Source organism: Diorhabda carinulata, chromosome X (assembly GCF_026250575.1).
Source record: "Diorhabda carinulata isolate Delta chromosome X, icDioCari1.1, whole genome shotgun sequence".
In the NCBI taxonomy this organism is placed as follows: Eukaryota; Metazoa; Arthropoda; class Insecta; order Coleoptera; family Chrysomelidae; genus Diorhabda; species Diorhabda carinulata.
This window is the reverse complement of record NC_079472.1, coordinates 52748678-52770684: the sequence shown is the minus strand read 5'-3', so window position 1 is coordinate 52770684 and position 22007 is coordinate 52748678. Positions and strand designations below refer to the sequence as shown.

Below are 22007 nucleotides of genomic sequence, written 5' to 3'. Positions count from 1 at the left end.
CTTTATTCAATAGTTTAGAATGGTTGAAAGCGACGAGGGAAAAATGATAGTTGAAAATAAAAAACTGAGTTCATGAAGAACAATTTTATACTCATAAAAATCGATATACCTAACTTTTATTTCTTTTTGACGGGAAAAAAGTTTGACATTCTATCTTTGTTGACATGTGAAAAAATGTCACTTTTCATGAAATGACTTTTTTCTCTTGCCGGGATGAAAAGTTCACTTCTTGTTCCTGGCATGCGGGACAAAACTGGCCTATTCTCTCCCGGAAGACCTTTTTTTTGCTCCTGCTATGGTAGCAGCAACTACAGCAACAGGTACTTCACATGACATTCCGTATTATCGCGTGAAAATACAGAATTGAAATTAAAGATATGAATTTATACGATTCTAGTGATAGTGAATTAGTGTTGTGACTGTCATGGTGAAAGCAGTGTCATCGTGAAATTAGAACAATAATAAGATGATACCGCGTCTGCGTAGTTTGCAGTGACTTTTTTTGTATTTCACTTTTTTTCAAGTTATCGAACCTTGTGTCAGATATATAAAAACTACTGTCCAGAAAATCAATGTTCAACCAATTTCACTGTTGTGCTCGTCTACACCTTAATATTTAGAATACTTGAAAGACGAACTTTTCATTCCGGTGAGGAAAAAATAGTATACGAATCATGAAAGAAAAGTAGGGCGAGAATGCCCCACTTTTCTCTCTTGGTGCGTAATGTAGTATTTCCGGGGAGAAAATAAGTACTTTTTTCCCGCATATTTTTTAAACACATAAGCAAAGGTAGAATATTTAATTTTAAACTATTTTTGTTCAAAATAATGTCACATTTACTTCATATCAAAAGAGCATTGATTAAATGTGCATTGCATGAATGACATGTTCCTAAAACTATTCGGTACAACAGTCAAATTTTCTTAAGTTGAAATAATATTTCTTCCTGTCATCATAACTCCCGTTGATGTACTTGTTCGCAAATCCAATGTTATTTTACCACCACCACACGTTCTAAACACTTCATTAGCTATTTCCGTTTTTTGTAATACCGATTTGTCAACATACCCTTCAGTCAATCGTCATGTTTCTTTGGTTTCCCCCAGTAAAAGTGTAGCCGACGATCATCGAAATGAATGACCTGTATATGAGTTAGTATTTTCAAGTTGATGAAAATAAGGCAATGTTTCGGGAACCTCATAAATAGGGGTTTCACCCACAACCTGATTGATGCATTTTCCATTGTGATATGTATAAAACAGGCGGCGATCCTTTATTGCTGCTGGACTAAATGCTATATACATTTGGTAACATTTAACATATTCTTCAGTACTTAACTACAAATCTCCTGTTTACATCATTCTTTGTTTCCTAAAGTTTCACTATTAATAATGATCCGGAATCTTCAACATAATCTAATTTTAGATAATTTCAGAACTTCGACAAGCTTCTACAATCTTAAATAAAATAATAACCTTGACCATTAAATAAAATTCATCAGGAGCATTATTAAAAATTTCTTGGGCTTGTTAACTTTCCCTTTTTTTGTTGTGCCATTTTCTCCGAGAAAGGACTGCATTTTTTTTTCATTTCTTATTTCATGAATCTTGTGTACGCAGTTTCTTAAACTTTCCATGATTTAGCTGGCAATAATTTCTGTGACGCTACTTTGGGTATTTCTACTAATTCCGGTGGAGTCAAAGAAAACTTGGAATCAGACATTTTTTACTTCATAGTACTGAAAATCACTTCTAAACAACTCCTAATTTGAATTATCAATATCAAATGACAAAATTGAATTGACAGCTATTTGATTACTTCAAAAATTGTCTAATAGTCGATATAAGTACAACAACTAGCCTACAAATTTCAATATTCAAATTTCACATCGATAATTTTCTGACTTGATGATTGTAATTATTATATTATATTAAATATTAAATCATCATTTCTCCCGTGACAGACGCATCGGAAGACAATACAAATTGAAGCTAAAATCTTGTACTTTTTACCCTTTTAGTATGAAAAAATGGAAAACTAACGCACACAATATAGATTACCATAGATTTCCATCAGTAAATTATTTAATCAAATTATTGCAATTACTTTCCGATGTAGAAGGATTTATCAACACCAAGTAATCATTTAGATAATGTACACAACTTCACGTCAAGGAATAACACGAAAAGTACTTCGATCTCTAACATAATCATTAACTACATTTCACTTTTTTTATATCATAACAGCAAGATGGCAGTATATGGTAGCTCCTTGTACATCAGTAATTATGTTTTTAAATTATGTAATATTGATATTTTCTCGAAACATAATACAAACCAGATTTTTGTTGATAGGATTACAAACAACAAAAAAATGTTCATAGGACTTAATTTAATGTGGAAAATCATAACCAAAAACAAAATTGAACATTTATCAAATCAGGGATTAGGTTAGATGATAGTAAACAGAAGGCGTAGTTAAGTTATTTTAACATGGCTTATAAGTGATTCAATTGAATATTTATAGACAAGTGTCTATAAATATTGTTCTTAATATTCTGAAACTGTTATAGAGAGCTAAAAGTATATTCTAGGCCTTGTATTGACTGTAGAAGGAGAGCGCCCTGAATTAAAGTGAAGTTGACGTATAGAATTTCAAAAAAAGTCAGTATTTTAATTTATCACTTAGTCTAAATGATGCAGAAATTAATATCAAGTATAGAGTTATTCGAATCCAAGACGTCTTGGCAAAACATTTCATCTTCAATGATAAGAAAAAAAGGAGTTGGACATAGAGAGTTATCAATAGAACAAATAGCTATGGCATTGGCAATAACTAGATTTAATGCGTTGAAGGTCACTATATGAAATATATTGGATGGTGTTGCTACTTTAGATCGATAAGAGATAACTTTTTAAGAAATAGAAATAGTGAATAATAGAATATTAACGACGATGATTCCAGGAAGAATAGCCTTTATAAAAAGACAAGGCTTAAGTATATCCGTTCCATATTGGACTATAGTTGTACATTAAATGGGCTAATATCTGAAACAAAACTTTCAATTATTGATTGTATTCAATATGAAGCCTTTATTATTTTTATGGAACTAATTATGTTATCTCCTAGCTAAACAGTTTTGGCGAAAATTCAACAACCACCATCAAAAACTCGTACTCAATTTTAAGCTGATGAACAAATAAATAAATACAGAGCATTTAATACAGAAGTTCTCATTTTCAATAGTACAAAAGTATAGTTATATACAATATACATCAAAATTCCTAATATGAATAATTTAATACTCACAACCAAACTGAATAATACCATAGAGCAGCATTTTTCATTACAAATATAAATCATGTTAAAAAATTCAGCAAAGCAAACATTTGTTTAGTTTACTCTGCCAACGCGTTGGCAATTTAACAATGCTTATCATGATGCTTACTAAATCTGGTTCAAACTGTTCCTATAATGACAGACTCATATCAGTTTCACAAGCTATCGAAGGGTCTCCAATAAATATTCATAATCTAGATTATCCTCGTATGGGTTAAAGGTCACACGAGATGGTAAATTATGAGGCAAAAGATGCTTGCAAATTAAAAGAGTACTTAAACGTTTTCTGTCAACCTAATGTAACTAGTATGTATAAAAAATCTATTGGAATCAGATGGCCATAAACTTAGAATGAACTCAGCAAAACATCAGAAAGTCTCATTTCCAGCTTCAACCAAATCGATCAAATAGCATTTAATCCTTAACAAACTTGGATTTTTAGTAAAAAAAACACAACAACTATAACGCGACTAAAATCATGGTTGTTTCCTGGTGCACTTTAATAAATTGGGTATTCTACAGTCACCATATTGCAGCTGCGACAACGTATCGATTGGTGATACTAATTATATTTTTATAAAGTGCAAGAAGAATAAAGGGGCTATATATATTAGCTCTCTCCTAGCATACACAAAGAAAGCTACTTCAGATACTATAATGAACTTCATTAAGGAAGCGTATTAGTTTCTTAAATCATACATATTCATTAGGTTCAATATAAAAAAATTCAATATCTGATCATCCATATGCCCACGCGTACTCAAAGGTAGAATTGTCACTATGGAAAAGTAGTAATTGTTTCATAAGGGCAATTATATACCAGAGAAGGTACCAAAAATAGACGATTCCATAAATATTAATAGTAACCGCAAATCCAAGTAGTATCAATAATTCTATGATAAGCAAAAGAAGCATCGGTCTTCAGGTCACATACTGAGGGGACTCTGCTTCAGAGTATGATAAAGATAACGTGAACTTGGAAGTTAGCTGTAAACTCACTGACAATGCTGCATGATTCGTTCAGCCTTTGAAAATATACTGTTTCTACAAAACTTACCAGAGTGATCCAATGATTTCGGTGCATGTGAAAATTAATATAATCTACATTTTGATAGGAAATAATTGAACTGATGATTAATCCATTATCCAAGTTTAATTATCAAACACAATGTGAAAAATGAAGGAAATGCATCAATTTAATAGATTCGTCTACCAGCTTTCAAATTGATCAGTTTTCTGTGGTATTCAAACGCTCACGATTTCAATTATCCTAAAGTATATTTACATATTATTTCCACCCAAGAGGAAGATGTATTTCGCATGATATAACCAACAATACCTCAATAATCTGTACTGCTATCATTACAACAGTACTGAAAATTACACTGTTTGAGGTACGTTTCTGTACCCAAATTTTCAACTCGACAAAACCGAAGGTGGCAGTAAACAGTGTGTTTACTGCCACATATATATATATATATATATCTCCATATCTCTATATGATATCCCTAATGCTAGAAGTTCACTTTTTATAGCTAGCTCAAGATATCTCCATTTTGTGTTGCTCAAATCTTGTCTGAATACAGAATACAAAAAAAAATTATAGGAGGAAAGGATCGGCAAGTACGGTGGATCATCGAACACGAATATTCATGTTGGAGAGTTTAGTCTTTCTCAATTCTAGTTTGTGTGGAGGAACAATCGTTTTCAGTTATTTCACGGCATTTATCAAATCTTCCATACAAATCAAACATTTATGTGGGGGATGAACATTTAATACCGCTAATTTCTTTCAAACTTACATGTTTTTTTCCCTTAATATTTAGGCTGAGGATACTCCAAGTTTTTATTTAGCTTAAACAGCTACCACTTGACTTAGCGAGCTCATATTGGAGGAAGAACCATTTGATAGAGAGAAATGCTTTAATGTCAAAAAATTGTTAGAATTTGTAGACAAATGCTTGTAAAACTGAAAACCAAAAATAAAAATAACTAAATTAAGATGGAAATAGGATAAAATTTCAATTTACAGAAGAAAACCACAATGAATAACAAAATTATAGGTAATAGTGATAGGTAATAATTAGTATATAAGTCCATAGCAAAAAAACAGTATGCAGCATATCAGGAATTAAATATTATTATTAGAATATTCTTTTACAGAGTAAAAGGCACTTTCTAGTAAATATCCACTCAAATCATTGCGTAACGCGGGAAAAGATGATTTCGATTTGATTTAAATTGGCAAGTGATTGTGGATATTTTTTGCATTGCAAAATATTGAGCCCTTAACTAATTCTAAATGTGAAGTAGGTAGGTAAAGGTCCGCGTTCCTAAGTGGACAGCCGTGCAACGATCTTCCTGAAATTGGAGAAGCGTACTTACGATTTAGGCAAACGCATCAAAAATGAATAAGTAATAAAAAAACATTTTAACATTTTTATAATTTGAAGATTCGCTCAAATTAAGTCGCACCACACGTACCCGAGAATGGAAGGGCATATCGGAGATGCGATTCAATAGGTTATAATAAACTGTTAAAAAGGTGGATGATTTCACTTAACTATGTTAAAACAAGTTGCATCCCTCCCTCAGATTGCTGCCATACCTCGTATGTTCTATCATATTTATCACTGCCACTGCACACATAAAGTAAATGATATAGCAGAAACTGATGCAGATTAATAATATGCTCTTAACTGGAACAAGATTAAGTATTTTTTTTAAGATTCTATCTATGTCCAATTAGCAAATTATTTACAACGGAGCCACCGTTATTCAATCATTTTTTTGTTGGAATTTCTTTTCACACCTGTGCAATTATGTTCGCCTGTTATTATCGACTTTAACTCAAGAAATAATACGAAAATTGCAGGCACTAAATAACCATCTAAACGGCTTTCTTTCTTACGAAGGTACCTGATACATCGATATATTATCTGTCTTAAGGACAATCAGTCTCTCAATCATGTCAGTGTAATAATTGAGGTCGTTTAAACACGTTTATCAAAAATGTTTCACGGGGAATTTTATTATTCATGGCATTGGTCTTATTAATTTTTTTAATAAAAATCTAGTACCAAACCACTAAGTTTAATACACATTCTTAACGCCGTTTCTGAAAACTGCAACATTATCTACAACCACATAAAAAATTGAAATGTTAATATCGTTGTATGTCATCCCCGATTTTGTCAAATAACGAAGTCCACATTTCATACTACAGTTTATTTGAGAATGACTGATGGCACAGTTTTTATGTCAAAGGTATATTTCAAAAAGTGTAAAACAGGAAAAATCTCGACACTACATCGAACGGGAAGATAATTTCGAGTTCAGACACTCTTATAAGAATAGTATAAGGGGTTGTTACTCTAGTTTTGAGAGACAAATGAGAACAAATATTTGTAATTGGTTATGGCTTTAGTGCTCTTCAATATATTCCCCATTAAGATCAATATGCTTTTGTATGCGTATGACCAATTGTCGAAGCATTTTCCCCATTCCGATTGAGGTATCTCTATAACATGTTAGTTGCCAAAGTGTACGACAGATGACCAATTAATACGAAGTTTTGATGTTTGAACTGATGTATGAGAGCTTGTTTTTTGAGCGATTTTCTAATTATGCGGTATCCAACGCGAACAAATATTTCTGACAGACAAATATTTATGTAATATTGTACATATGCATGGAACTAATGCCCATGTGTGCATCGATGTTTTGTGGTACATCAGCCGCTTTCGGACTATTTTCACGAAATTCTTCCTGTAGCGAAATGCGACCATGATAGATTCAGAAAACCAGTGAAGCACGCGGCTCAAGAGGGTGCTTCATCACCAAAAGTCCAAGCGATTGGACGATGCGATGATCGGCACACTGCTGTTGGTACAGCCCGAGTCGAAAATCATAGAAAATCATCCCACGAAAATGTTCGATATTAAATTATATTTTTTTATCAAGATGAATGTTGCAAATATTTGTAAAAAAACAAATAGCATTCAAATGACAACACGTTCTAAGTACGTTCACCATTAAAAATGTCAAGCTTCATGACGACAATGTCAAAATGAGATTTTCTATGCTATATAATAAAAATACACAAAACAGAATTTTTCTAGGGTAAAAAGTAGTTTTTTAATACGTCGCGTCGTTTCTTTTCGATTCGTAGTCATCATCATCAGTTTCGTTACTCCAATTCATAGCATTTTCCTTTCCAATTAATATCCTAAGTTTCAAGTAATAAAGTATTGATCACAACATTTCAACTCCACACTGTTTATACTATCACTACAATTATCGTGTGAAGGTGAACTAAAGCCTATTAATTTCACCTACCCATTTTATACCAAATTTTCGCACACATTTTTCACATAGAGATTTTCTAATCAGTGGACGCAATATTCATAGTTCTTCAATAGGTGGAAAAGTCGATAGAATTCAATAAACTCATTTTTTGTTGACTTCACCAAAGCATCATAGACTATAAGTACCAACGTGTTATCCAAGAACTTTTTACCGGAACCAGAACAAGAATTAAAACTAAGGTAGGACTCTCTGGAGAAGTTCAAATTAATACTAGTGTTCGGCAGGGAGACAGTCTTAGTCCAACCCTATTCAACATCATAATGGATCAAATTATCGAGGAAGTCAACAAAGTCAATGCAGGATACAGAATGGGTCACCACTCCCTAAAGGTATTGTTTTATGCAGACGATGGTATTGCTGTAGCAGAAAATGAAGACGACTTACAACGTCTACTATATAAGATGAAAATTTTTACCGAAAAATTTAATATGAGCATTGCAGTCAACAAGACACAATCAATGGTAATATCAAAAAATCCTATTAGATGTAAATTGGCAGTCGATAGCGGAATAATACAGTAGGTATCAAGATTCAATTAGCTGGTAGTGAATATATATAGTGAAAGAAACCTGACAGAGAAGGCACGAATACAAGCGAAAGCATAAAAAATCAGCGGCTGTCTGAGAGATACAGTGTTGAGAAACAAAGCGATGAGCTCACAGAGCATGACCAGAATATATAAAACGTGGGTGAGACCTATTCTCACATATGCCTCAGAAACCAGAGCCGAGACATTAACAACAAAAAGAATAATGAGAACCACAGAGATGAAAATACTACGAACCATCAAGGGAGTCACCCTCAGGGACCGAAGAAGGAGTGATGACATAAGAGAGGAATTGGGCGTTCAAGATATGGTGAGATGGGTCAAGGCCAGAAAAATATTCTGGAGGAATCACTTAGAAAGAATGCCAGAAGACAGATGGACAAAATGGGCTAAAACTCAAATACCGAACACCCGCAGACCTGTAGGCAGACTAACAAAGATGAACGAGAGCTGGAGCTCAGCTTCTCAGGAATATCCAGGAAGAGGGCCAAACGTACAGGATTCAACAGGACCTGGTCCTATTGAAAGAGAAAGAAGAAGAAGAAGATTTTCTAATCCTATGCCGGTTAATAAGCCCATCACACATAAGTCTTGAGTATAGCTACTTCCTCAATAAGTTTGAGGATGTGAAGCCACCTTTTTCCACAATAAAAATGAAAAACAAGAGAAATTTGCTTTGGTATCTCTCAATCCTGTTCAAACAAAAAGATTGGAAGAAATTTTCAACTAAGAAGGTTTAAAAATGGTATATAAATTGATGCAATACATTAAAACAATTTTTGGGTAATCCTAAGGATGATATATCAGATTTGAAAAAGAGTGGTATCTCTAAAATTGGATGTAATGATTGTGACAGGAAGTATGTTGGGCAGACTGAGAGATCTATTGAAGTTAGTTTCAAAGAGCATATAAGGTCATTTAAAATATGAGTATTACCAATCATTACCATCAATATAAATAATGGTAAATTGTTAAAAAATGATTCCAATAATAAAATTTTGTATGCATTTGATATTTTCAATGGTGAGATCATTTGAAATATGGACAATGCGCCTATTCCCCCACTATATTTGAGTAATGTGAAATTAATCGCCGAAGAGGTTTTCCCGCTGATATCATTTTTCGCGAAAAATCAAACTTAGAATTAGACTTCAACTACATATTTTTTTACTATTTCAATTTCGCTTTACTCCTTTGTTGTATGTTGTTTACGTAACTGTAATAGCTCTTGTTTAAGGAATTCCTTTCCTGCTACTGTTTCTTTGGTAACTAGCCAATCAGATCGTCCTACATTTGGGATTAAATAACGGTACCTCTTCAATGATAACTGGCATTTACCATAACTATACAGAATTGGTCGGCAATAAATCCAACATTTTACGAAAACATTTTTCAAAAACATCAGTAATTTATCTTCTCCAATATGAATAATAGTTTTTGATATTTTGAAAAATTAAAGCCAACAGACAAACTTATAACCATAACCAATATTTGTCCACAGGAAATTGAAGAAAAAATGCCACTGCTATGGAAAAGGGGACCCACGTATCGCCTCAATTCCAGTTTGTCACACTTGAAAAAGGAGAAATGCTTCAGTAAGCAAATAATTTAAATTTATAGACTAGACTATGATCTTTCATGATTACATTCAGATTCCATATCTCTATTCCTTTTTATGTAAGTGTTAAGCTATGTTATTTTTTACATCTTTCATGGCTTGTTTTAGATTAATACTTTTGTCTGTACCTATTTTATCTCCATTCATAAATCGTAAAAACGTAATACTAATGATAGCAATAGATATTGCTAAGACAGAAGCAATAGATATTTGCTATATTCATCAGTTCACAGTTAAAACAAATTATTATTTTTAAGAATCCAGATACCAATTATTGAGATAGTTGATCTCAAAACAGTTTACCGTATCTTTAATGTATGACGGATTTGTGCTACCATAAATCAGTTAATATGTCAAGAAATTACATAGGCGGAATCACCTTATAGGGGCTATTTTTTATTCGGTTTTGTGAAAATATCGAGCGAGGTATGTAATAATTTAAATTAACAAACAGCGCCTTCCAGCATATATATTTGAATAATTTCTAAAAATAAGGTGGTACTTATATCTGACAAGGATGTAATTTGTGATATGTGAAAACTGTAGATTTTAATTTATTACCATTCTTTTTCCAACAAATCCAATATAATATTGAATTACATTATCTTCTCTCATAGCAGAGTAATTGGAACTTCAACTATTTTCACAGTATTTTATCAACTTTGACACACAACAGAAGCAGATTTATGAGTGGTTTTGATTGAATTGTACGGATTTCAACTCAACTGTATACGTTATTGTTGAAGCTTTTAGTATTTTAGATTTTTTAGTTTTCATTTCACATATGAACAAAGTTCCAATTACCCAGGAAAAATTCAAAAACATAGTCCGACCGGAAAAGATTCCATGCTCAATTATTCCGGAAAATTAGATGAAGAATGGGCGTCAGTATATTGAGAATAATAACGTAAATTATATAAGATAAGTGAAAAATTGCTTACACATTTCACTTAGTGAACTCTATTATAGGATTTGATTAGGTATACCTAAAATAGTGTAATGTTTTTCTTATTTTTTATACAATTTATAATCGTGGGGTAAATTAATAGACTGTGTCTCCCACATTCTCAATTTATTCAAACACTTTACACCACACTTACATACTAATTCACTTATCGCTAGCAAACAATTTACTTAGATAATTTATTCAAATTCTCCGATTATTTTCTATTTACTATGATTATTTATTATGAACCAAACTGCCCTACTCAAATTCCTTACATATCGCCAAAAAAATTCTCAAAAATTCTAGAAAATGAAGAAACACAACACATAAATAAACAGAACTTCCTAGGAATGAGAATATGAAACAATGTGGATGTACCACCTGCTATAATAAAACTTATATAAAACAAACATCAAACGGATTCCGTGGTTTATAAAAAGAATGTCAAAGGCGTCGCGCGCCGTCGCCGAATTTTAGAATTCTACTATATCTAGGCAGAACCAGCGGAGACGTGTTCGTAACAATAATAAGAGTTTTTGCTTATTAAACAATATAAATACACTAAAAGATTCGCCTCATTTCAAATATTCCTGAGAGGAAATTTTTTTTGATAAACCTATATGTAAATAGTACTTCAATATTATTTACATCTATATATCAAGAAATAATTGACGAATCTGACTTGTTCATTTTAAGTTAGTTAATAACAACATATACAGTCATAATAATGATAGAAAATATTATCTTAGATAATTCACCATTGGCGTCAGAATATGGATACCTACTATAGATTTCTATTAAAATAATTATGTCTCTTATTATTTCAAATTCACTTTACGTTTGAATTGTGCCAGAGCTTTTTTGAAATAGAATTTATAATAGCTGATAGAATTCTGGGAGAATACTTACATGTGCGGGTATTAATTTCCGGTTACTAGGTTTCTTGAGTTTTTGTTCATCATGGTAAACAAACCTGTGTTGAATAGTGCTCTCTAAAAGCGTTTTTGTTAACTAGATCAGATCTGAGGTGAGTAAATCTCTGTTCGTTAATAATTTTCTATTCTTGCTAATTTCATATTAAGCGAGATTTCATACAAAATTTATTTGGTCTCAGATTCTAGATACAAAACATTGAAAGTATAATTAAATATTCACATACTACACTGTATCTACTGAATTGATACTACCTTTTATAATCCTAAGAATATTTTACAATTCGCCACACCATCTTTTTGACATCAAAACTCCTTCAAATAAATATACAATATATAATTAAAATTTTAGTGTTATCATGTACTATATGGAAAAAACCTAGAACAGGGAGATTTTAATTCTCAAATTGACAATTTACAATATACAAATATTTTATACTCCACGAAAATTTTAAGTGAGAAAGGAGGTCGTGAGGCACCTTGATGGAAAGGGATTTTAGTCCTCTGCTCAGCAATATGAAGTTGTTTCAAATTTGGTGGAATCATAACTGAAAAAATGAATTTTAAAGATCTAATATTTTGATAATGTATCTATCACAAAACTTTACGTAAAATGATAAAAATATATGCCGCAAAGTATCTAGAATGTATTTTTCAATGTATTATACAATTGAATTAAATATTCAAAATGATCACCATTCACTTCTTGACAATAACCGATGCGATTTTGGAATCCTCTAACAACTTGAAAGACCTCAGGGGTTATTTTGTTAATTTCTTCCTTTATCCTAACTTTTAAATCAGTAATATTGTCTGGTCTGTTAAAATATACTATAGATTTTAAAAAACTTCATAAGAAGTAATCAAGTGTGAAATCGGGGATTAAGGCGGCAAATCGATCTTTCCACGTTTTCAAATCCATCTATTGGGAAAAACCTTAATATAATTTCTTACTGTATGTGCAAAATGTAGTGGAGCTTTACCTTGTTGGTAGTAAATAGATTGATCCCTCATTTGGATGATGAAGATCAGGAAAAAATCTTTGTAATGTAGGCAGTGAATAAAATAATCTAGATAAGCCCACACATCCAGTGAGAATTTTCTCTGCTCCAATATCTACAGTTATATTAGTTAACCGTTCCGTTTAAATGGAACGTAGCTTAATCAGAAAAAACTATTTAGTTTATGAACTGCAAATCTGCATTCAAAATTATTGCCGTCTATCAAGATCATATTCATTTAACTCCTGAACCTACTGAACTTTATACGGATGGTATTTTTCTTTATGCAAAACTCTTAAAATAGATGATTTACTCACATTTACTCTCGAGTTGTCTAATACAGATTTTCCTTAATCTCTAGGAGTACATATAACTTTTTTCATGAATAAATTAAACATTTCTAGCTGGTTTTTCAATATATTTCACCTATCCCGTTTCACGGAACAATTTTTGCAATTTTGCTAACTGTAGACTGCGAAACGTGTTGACCAGGGTATTCATTAGTAAAATTTCACAAACCTCTTTTTGAGGTCTTCTCTTATTACCACGACCATTCATTATTGAAATGTCTATTCTTTAGGTCTCGGACAAATGAGCCATCATTAAATTTAATATGCGCACAAATATTATATTGACGTCCTTAGTAACTCTAAATACCTAAATGTCAGCAGCCTATTCGATTCATATCAAAGGTTTATTTGACTTTTTGACTAATATTTCAGTATCTTCAAAGATTGTTTCCAGATAAGAAAATAACTGAGGAAGAAATTCACAAAATAGCTCTGAGGTCATATAAAAAATTCCAAAATCGCCTCGGTTATCATTAAGAAGCGAATGGTGCTCATTTTGAACATTTAATTTAACTGTAAAGTACATTAAAAGATACATTCTAAATACTATGCGACATTATTATCTTCATTCTACGTGAAATTTTGTGATACATTTTTTTCAGTGCATGATTGCATCAAATTTCAAAAACTTAATATTGCTGAACAGAGGACTGATATCCCTTTCCAGCATGGTGCCACACGACCCCCTTTCTTATTTAAAATTTTCGAGGGGGTTCTTATAATTGTTGGAGGGGGATAATATTTTCATACTGCAAATTGTCAATCTTAGAATGAAAATCGACCTGTTTCAGGTATTTTCCACATAGTACATCATCAACATCATTCAGCCTTATCTCGTCCACTGCTGGATATAGACCTCTTCCAAATGCTTCCAGTTGCTATCCAATTTGTCCGTATTCTTTTAATATCGTCAGTCCATCTCGTAGGTGGTCTTCCTGGATTTCTTCTGTCTGTTCTCGGTCGCCAATCTAGAATTCTCTTTGTCCATCGGTTATCTTGTATCCTTGCAACATGTCCTGTCCACCTCCATTATTGTCTCAGTATTTGGTCTGGGATATCTTTATCTCTAGATCGTCTTCACATATAGTACATAATAACGCTAAAATTGTATTTATTCCATACATATCACAATCACAAAACAGAATATCACAGTTATTCGTTATATAGATTTAGGATAGGTATACAACGGTTACATCATTGTTGATACACTATCCACCTCTCCGATCATTATACATCGCACTATTCACGGTCTCTATGTACAAATCTTTGTTCCATAATCAATATAGCCTCGCCAAAGAGTATTTGAGCTCTTTGTGTTTAAAACAAGATGGCAAGGGCTTGGAGTTAGTAGTGAAAAATCCCTACATTTTTCTAGTAAAGTATTTTCTTGAGATCGCGAAAACTCTCTTTAATAATATTTGCATTCATACTTGCGATATTAACCCTATTAGAATACTCGGTCGAAGAAGACAGTTCTTCAAAAATTCAGTTTAATATAAACCTTCAAATTTCCACACATGTAACTGTTGTGTGAGAAGTATACTGCATTTTTATTTTTTTGTGTTACAGAAACTGCACTTGTGCCTTAGCTCTCAACTTTTCAAGCTGTGGATGGCGTATTAAATCTTCCAGAAGGACTTTTAAAAGGTAAAACAAGTAACAACTATAAATTTATTTTTTGTGATTACCATAATACGTTTGAAAAGCAAACTGACTTGTTAAATATTATAATAAATATAGTTTTATTCAATTATGTGAAAAAATATTGATAGGGTTTTGAAAGATTAACGTGAAAGATTAAGAGATTGTGATTTCTTGTTTATAATGGCATACAAACACTCCAGAAAACACAAAAAAAAACGATATACGGACGTCTAAAGACGTTAGACTAAGCAGATAATGCAGCCTGTAGATTCTGTTTCGCAGAGAATGAAACCTCTATCCACACTCTCTAGAAGTGTGAATATGTGACATTGTTATATATATACGTACGTACATGTAATTATCTATATTTTTATTTTGTATTTTTTCGAATGTAATAAAAAACTGTTGTTTGCCTCAATTTTTTGTTTCATTTATGAAGATCCATTCTCTCCATAATTAAAAATGATCGTGATTTTTTTTTGGTTGATACAATTTCATCAAACTGTTTTGAAAAATAACTGGACGAAATTGGGATTTAAAATTTGAATTTGAAATAGCAGGAAGGAAACTCTTTCATGTAGGTACGTTTAGTAGTACTCAAGAACTAAGAGATGACGTTGAAACGAGAACATCAGTTGATTATCTATAGGATATGGCTCATCTATGATCCTCAGCAGCTGTATGCGAAACAAACTGACAAGACTTTTGATATTTTCAACATAATTATTGATAATATTAGCTCATGATCACCTGATTGTGTGAGTTGAATTTGAAGAAGTTCTATTCTCATAGTAATTAAAAGTGCATCATTTATTTTCCCATCTACTTTAAAAGTGAGTACAAATTTATCAACTTCATAATCTTATTTAGACTTATCACTGCCGGATGAATGTAAAAGATCTTTCCTTCGGCGTTCGACAAATGTCTTTTATATGTCTCTTAAACGACAACCGGATTTCAGATTCAGACATTGTCTTCAAATGTTCAAATTGTTATGAGTATTATATTGAGATACAAGAGAATTATATCAATATTATTGATCAATTTTATCAATAACATTGACAAATACTGTTTAGATTCTGTACAAAATATTTTCTAGTGCCGTCCGTTAACTACTGTCATTTCTTTTAGTTCCTGTTGTTTACTCTAGAGAGTATAATAAGCTCCTTTTATAAGACATCAGTTCCATTCAATTATCTTACCATTATCTTTATCATTATTGGCTATTACCTATTCAGGTTTTGTTCTTCAAATATATTTAATCGTCGTTTATTCCCGGCCGACACGATAGAGCTATAATTAAATCCTCATTCCAGTTTTATTGATTTCCAATAAAGTGTTTTTATTATTGCGGCAACGTTTCCAATTTAACATTTGTTTTTATGTCAAAAAAACTACCTTGAACTATCGTTTTGTTATGTGTAAAACTATTAACGCCTCTTAGCGAAGCAACCATAAAGTTGATAATTTCGAAAACTCTGAGATTTATTAAGTTTTGGTATTGCAGTCCAAATACTAATCTCTCATGTGTAATCAAAGTAATTGAATATTCGAGAAACGTACAAAGTTTTGAGAATCAAATTTGACTAAAAAATTGGAATAAACTTTCCAACTTTCGAATGACACAATAATACATCATTCTATAGCGGAAGTTTGCTTCATAAAAAATGTATTTAAAATTAGTTTACAATAAAAAATTTCAGCAAGCAAATTTTTTGACAATGTGGCTACCTGGATTATCATTTAAACGGTCTGTTGAATCTTCACTGTCCCGACAAGCCCCATCATCACCTCCAGATACTCAAGAGCCTGTAAAGCTGAATCAAATGATACATCCTACGAGTACAGAATCACATCTAGAAATAATATCCATCAGATCTGACAAACAGACTTTAGCAGTATGCAAATCATCAGCTTTTGCCAGATAACTCATTTCAGTTCAAAAAAGATTCGCACAATGATTCTAATATTTCGCAGGACTGGATAACTCCTCCCACAGTCCGATTAACACAGAAAAAACCAACGTTTGTATACTTTGATTGTTATACTTCCTTAAGTATAAAGGTGTTTTTAGCATCTGAGTGTTTACCCGTTGATCCCACAGGCAGTTTCATGACTAATTTGGTATAGGCTCAGCTTTACTCTATAGCTACCTTTGCAGATGTACTACAATACTAGCAGCAGGGAATAGCTATGAAGAAGACTAAAAATCACAGATCTCAATCAGTAAAATAGGCAAATGGACAAAAACTGGAGGATTGAAATCAATGACTCAAATGGCACAAATGCAGCAAAATACTTAAGTATAACTCTTGATGCCAAGCTTCGCTGGAAAGCTTATATTATAAAGAAAAGAAAATAAATTCCAGTCGAATATGAAAAATCGTTTTGGCTGATCGGACGAAATTCCAATCTGTCTATACACAAGATCAATACGCTTTATAAGCTCACCCTCAAACCCATCTGGTGGTATGGTAATTAGCTATGGAACTGTGAACTACTAGTCGAAGTAATCTAAAAAACATTCAAAGATTTCAAAAGAAAATACTAGGGATTATTGTGATTATACATTAATACATTCGAAGCAGGAGTCCTCACAAGGACCTGAATATTGACACTGTCAACCAAAATTTGCCACTAGTCATAAACTACGACTTCATCGCCACAACAATGTTGAGGTAATCTTTTTCCTTGACTTTGGAAGGAGAAGAGAGAGAGAGCTTAAGAGGATTGAACCTTCGAGTTGATGAAGTGAATTTGTTTAAAGCGCAGTATTGAGTGTGTTCGGATGTTAACTGATAGTGTACAAAAGGTGTATCAGAAATCTAAGTATGGTGTTGAGTGAGACCTCACCTTGCTACATTGCTTATTGATCCTAAGATCAAATTGTAATGTTAAAACAATGCCGCAAAAGGGAGAATTACTTTGACGCAGTTCAAATTATTCTCTATGGTTTCACAAAAATAAAATTTCAACGAATAATAGTTACTTTATTTTACACAGTATACAATAAATTATACAATTTCTCAAAAATTTAAATTGATACCTTAGGGATGTATTTTCTCTACATTAACAATCCCTCTCGCTGTTCTTTCACAATGAACCTCAATGGCGATATTGGCGGGTGTTTTTATTATTTCACATGACCTTCTTCTAACAAATCTTTGACAAACGATATCTTCTGAAGAATCCTGTTTGATGAGTTTGTAGCAACCTTTTTGTAATGTTTCCTTGTCTTCTCCAGCTTCGTCACAATTTAGGATAACAACTTCGTCACTTATGAGACTTATACCTTGGCAATCGTTCAATTCCGGTATGGTTTCCACACATACTTTAGTCAAATTACTGAGATTGATGGGTTGAATATCTGGGTAGGAGTCGAAGCACTTATCAGACTTGGGATCAATTAGATGTAGCTCTGTAACACATATTTTAAAATTGGAAAGTATATAACGGAAATACTGTTTCAAATATATTTAATATTAATTCATCAAAACTGATCTCTATATTCAGTCAGACAACCTATGAAGAACATTCAGTGATTTTTTGCATAGCAACATGAGATTTGTGGTGCAGGGGCGTTTGGATAGCTTTCCGCGTCTTTTCTCTTCAATTTTTTTCTGTAGAGTGGTCAGTGATGTCGAATAGTAATCTCCAGTTATTGTTCTACCCTTATCCAAAAAATCAATCATGATTATTCCATGGCAATCCCAAAAAACTGAAGCAAGAACTTTTCCAGCAGATTTTTGGACACTAACTTCTTAGGTCTTGGAGAACAAGAGTGTCGTCATTCCATTGATTCTTGTTTATAGTAACAATTCGGTTTAAGAAGTCTACATCGTTTTCGAATCGAGCACAGATCGTACGCGATGCTTCTACCTTTGTAAGCTTTTGGTCAACATTCAAACATTTGGGGATCCATTTTGCGGCAATTTTGTCCAAATTGACGTGATAATGAACGCGTTCGTATGAAATATTTATTGCTTCAGATATACGTTTCAGCCCATTTCGACGGTTTGATAAAATCATGTCATGTACTGCATCGATACTTTCGGGGACTGACACAGAAACTAGCCTTACCGATCGGTCATCATTTTCAATGAAAAATTTAGCTCTTTTGAAGCTTGCAGTCCAATTTTTCACGCTCGCATACGAAGGACATTGATCATCAAGGGTATTCACCATATCTTTGTAAATTTGCTTACCTCTTAACCCTTTTAAATACAGGTAGTTGATAATGGCTCGATACTCAAATTTTTCAATTCATTGCGTAACTCTGGTTTCAAATTTGAACATTCAAGTTTGAACTTTGTGTCAGATTTGAGCCCACGACCATTTGACTGCAATGTGATGACCTAACCACTTAATTGTCAATATACTTTTTTTAAAAATCGTTGAGCAACCAAATTTATTTATTAAATGATAGATAATTCGTTTAATAATATTTACCAGTTGGTGAAAATTCATATCCAATGCTTTCTCCGTATTCGTTCACAGAATGGATTACTTTGAAATTATTCACGTCATATTTTATTAATACTATAAATTTCATGTTTTTTGTAGTGCTGTCTATTAGTGAAATTCAAGACTTTGATTTTAGAGTTTTATAACAATCTTTGTTTCATATAAAAATTGTTAATCCATAAAAGCAATATTTTCTTGTTTCTTCTGTCGAATCATGTAGAAGGGCTTGATATTTTTAATTGGGATCGTACTCGGAACGTTTTGTCATACAAGTGCTATTTGAGTTATTTATAGATACTTGAAACATTCATCTTGGTCAAAAAATGGAATTAAATCGCATGCGATGACTTTCGACGTGAATTAAACCAACAGCATTGTGCCGATAAACTCGCTTCGTCTTTTGGTGATGAAGCACCATCTCGAGCCACCATGTTTTGCTGGTTTTTCGAATTCAATCCTGGTCCCACTTCTCTACAATGTCGTGAAGATTGTCCCAAATCGGTAGATCGTCCCAAATCGGCTGTTGGACCACAATATCGATGTTGTGCGTGAAATGATATTGCAATATCGTCATGTAACATACCGTGAGATTGAGGCATACTTGGGCATAAGCTCCACTTGTCTATATTCAATATTGCATGAACAATCAGCTGTCAAAGAGATTTATTCGCGTTGGATACCGCATAATTTCACAATGGCTCTGTCGATTGTTAGTGCTTCAAAAGACGTCTATAGGATTACGACAGGTGACAAATCATGCATCTTTGCAAATGTGCCCAGAACTAAACAACAATTGACTGTATTGGTCTTTCAAGACCAGTCAATTCCAACACAAGCTGCTCTACTTCGAAGCAAATGGTCGCTTGTTTTTTCGGACTAACAGGACATGTTACTACTGTTAATTCTGAATGGTATATCAATATTTGTTTGCCAAAAGTGTAAATCATTCATTTTTTGATTCTTCAGGAAATTATATTGTGTCCTATACCTTACTTCATTTAGTTTGGAAATACTGAGTGTTTTCAGATTTATAAGAAAACTTATTTTCCATTTAGCTCTTGATATTGAGAAAGCTAGCAAAAACCATTCCAGCATTCTTTTCTACTGTTATGAATTGAAAAAAGTTCTGTTTATTTTCGTTTACAACTCATAGCATCAGCAACTTGTTGTTTTCCTGTATGACAGTGTCAGTGGTATAGTCGTTCGAATTTCGGTACGTAATAATATCTGAAAAATGGCTTATTCTACCGATTTGACAGAAATTTAGCATAGAAAACTAAACTATTTAACTTAGATGACTTAAAAAGATGCGCAGTTACGCCTGAGACGTTGAGTAACGATTCTTACGCCAGATTAGCATGTTCCCGAGGTGTTCGCGGCGAGCATTTTGAACATCTCCTACATTGATATCAATATTTTTAGTATTTTATTGTTATATCAATAAGAAAAAGTCAGTAACACTTATCAAGTTTTAAGTGTAATGTAGCGAATTTGTGAAGTAAAAAAAAATTCCGAAATAAGTAAAGATAGGTATAGGACACTGTACATGAATTATGACTATTTTTATTTTCTGAAGAATCCAAAAAATAAATAATATACAGGGGTTTCCATTCGAAATAAGAAAGTTGGTATTGGCCACTATCCCATGATCCCTATAATTTCTTTTCGAAAAAAATACAAATCAACGTGACCAAGAATAATTTCCAACAAGCCTTCATTTATTTATTAACGATTTTTTTCTATTCGGCTGTTTCATATCGTATACGTCAAACGGTTGTTTTATGAGAAGAAATTTAAAGAAAAAGCCTGAAGTTACAACTAACGTGTTGTTCCACTATGAAGATACCAGGCTATATATTCACCAAAAATTAACTCAAATTGTTTGAGAATTTTTAACGCATCAATTATATAACACGAATATTGTCTCAATGCTTCGTCTGATTATCATTTGATTCAGTGTGGAAATCAAAATAAAATAAATAAAAAATAAATTATTAAAAAGTAATGTTAGGAGAAGAAAATAATTTTTATGTGATCCTCTATATTATTCAAAACTCGTTATATCTATTTATTACTCACTTCTGGGGACTATTTTGAATAAATTACACAAAAAAATTAAATGAAATAATTGAAGAAAATTATCATTTTTACGCATTGAGCTGACTGATACTTTCAATAAAAAAAAAATTAATGAAACTTTTAATGATCGAATGTTATACATCGCGTAACAAAATAATATTTAACAAATCATAACGTGAGAAATGAAAACACAACGCGAGCACAAAGTCCGCAGAGTGATGGAAGAATATCTTCAGCGATTAATACATTAATAAATACATTACTTTTTTTTGAAATATACGAACTTCTCCCCTGTTAGAATAAATTTCATTCTATTTGGTTGAATTATTTAATAGATATTCATATGTTAATTGGAGAGAACGTGGAATATATATATATATATATATATATATATATATATATATATATAGATCCAATGAGAAAAATGTTAATAGTTCCATGAAATGGAATTTAAAACTTACCCCTACATAATGAGTTCCCTAGAAATAAACCCAAAACAATGGTCAACAGCTTCTTCATCTTAAATTTGTAAAAACCTATCCGAAATTATGTTCACCTTAACACTATCGGGTTGTTAGTGATCTTTCCAAGTACGTGTGAACGGCAATAATTAGTGAATATCCGTTGTTTCCTCTTATTTCATGACTATTATGACCTTCATTTGTTTACACAAATACCATAAGCTCCATTCATTTTCTAACGATCAATTCAATTTGAA

General features: G+C 32.3%; 1 protein-coding gene across 1 annotated transcript; it reads right to left on the bottom strand.

Annotated features, from left to right (window-relative positions):
• Positions 1-17715: 17715 nt before the first annotated feature.
• On the bottom strand, positions 17716-22007 carry LOC130901150 (uncharacterized). Its single transcript, XM_057812274.1, has 2 exons — positions 21751-22007; positions 17716-18164 (listed from the first exon to the last, which is right to left on the bottom strand). The coding sequence occupies exons 1-2, from the start codon at positions 21806-21808 to the stop codon at positions 17794-17796; spliced, it is 429 nt and encodes a 142-aa protein (XP_057668257.1). The 5' UTR covers positions 21809-22007; the 3' UTR covers positions 17716-17793.

What these genes read in the sequence shown, in the direction of transcription:
- LOC130901150 (XM_057812274.1), bottom strand. Translation starts at nt 21,808, where the DNA reads ATGAAGAAGCTGTTGACCATTGTTTTGGGTTTATTTCTAGGGAACTCA. An exon ending in AGGGAACTCATTATGTAGGG is followed by an intron (nt 18,165 to 21,750) that starts GTAAGTTTTAAA and finishes TATGTGTTACAG; the next exon opens with AGCTACATCTAATTGATCCC.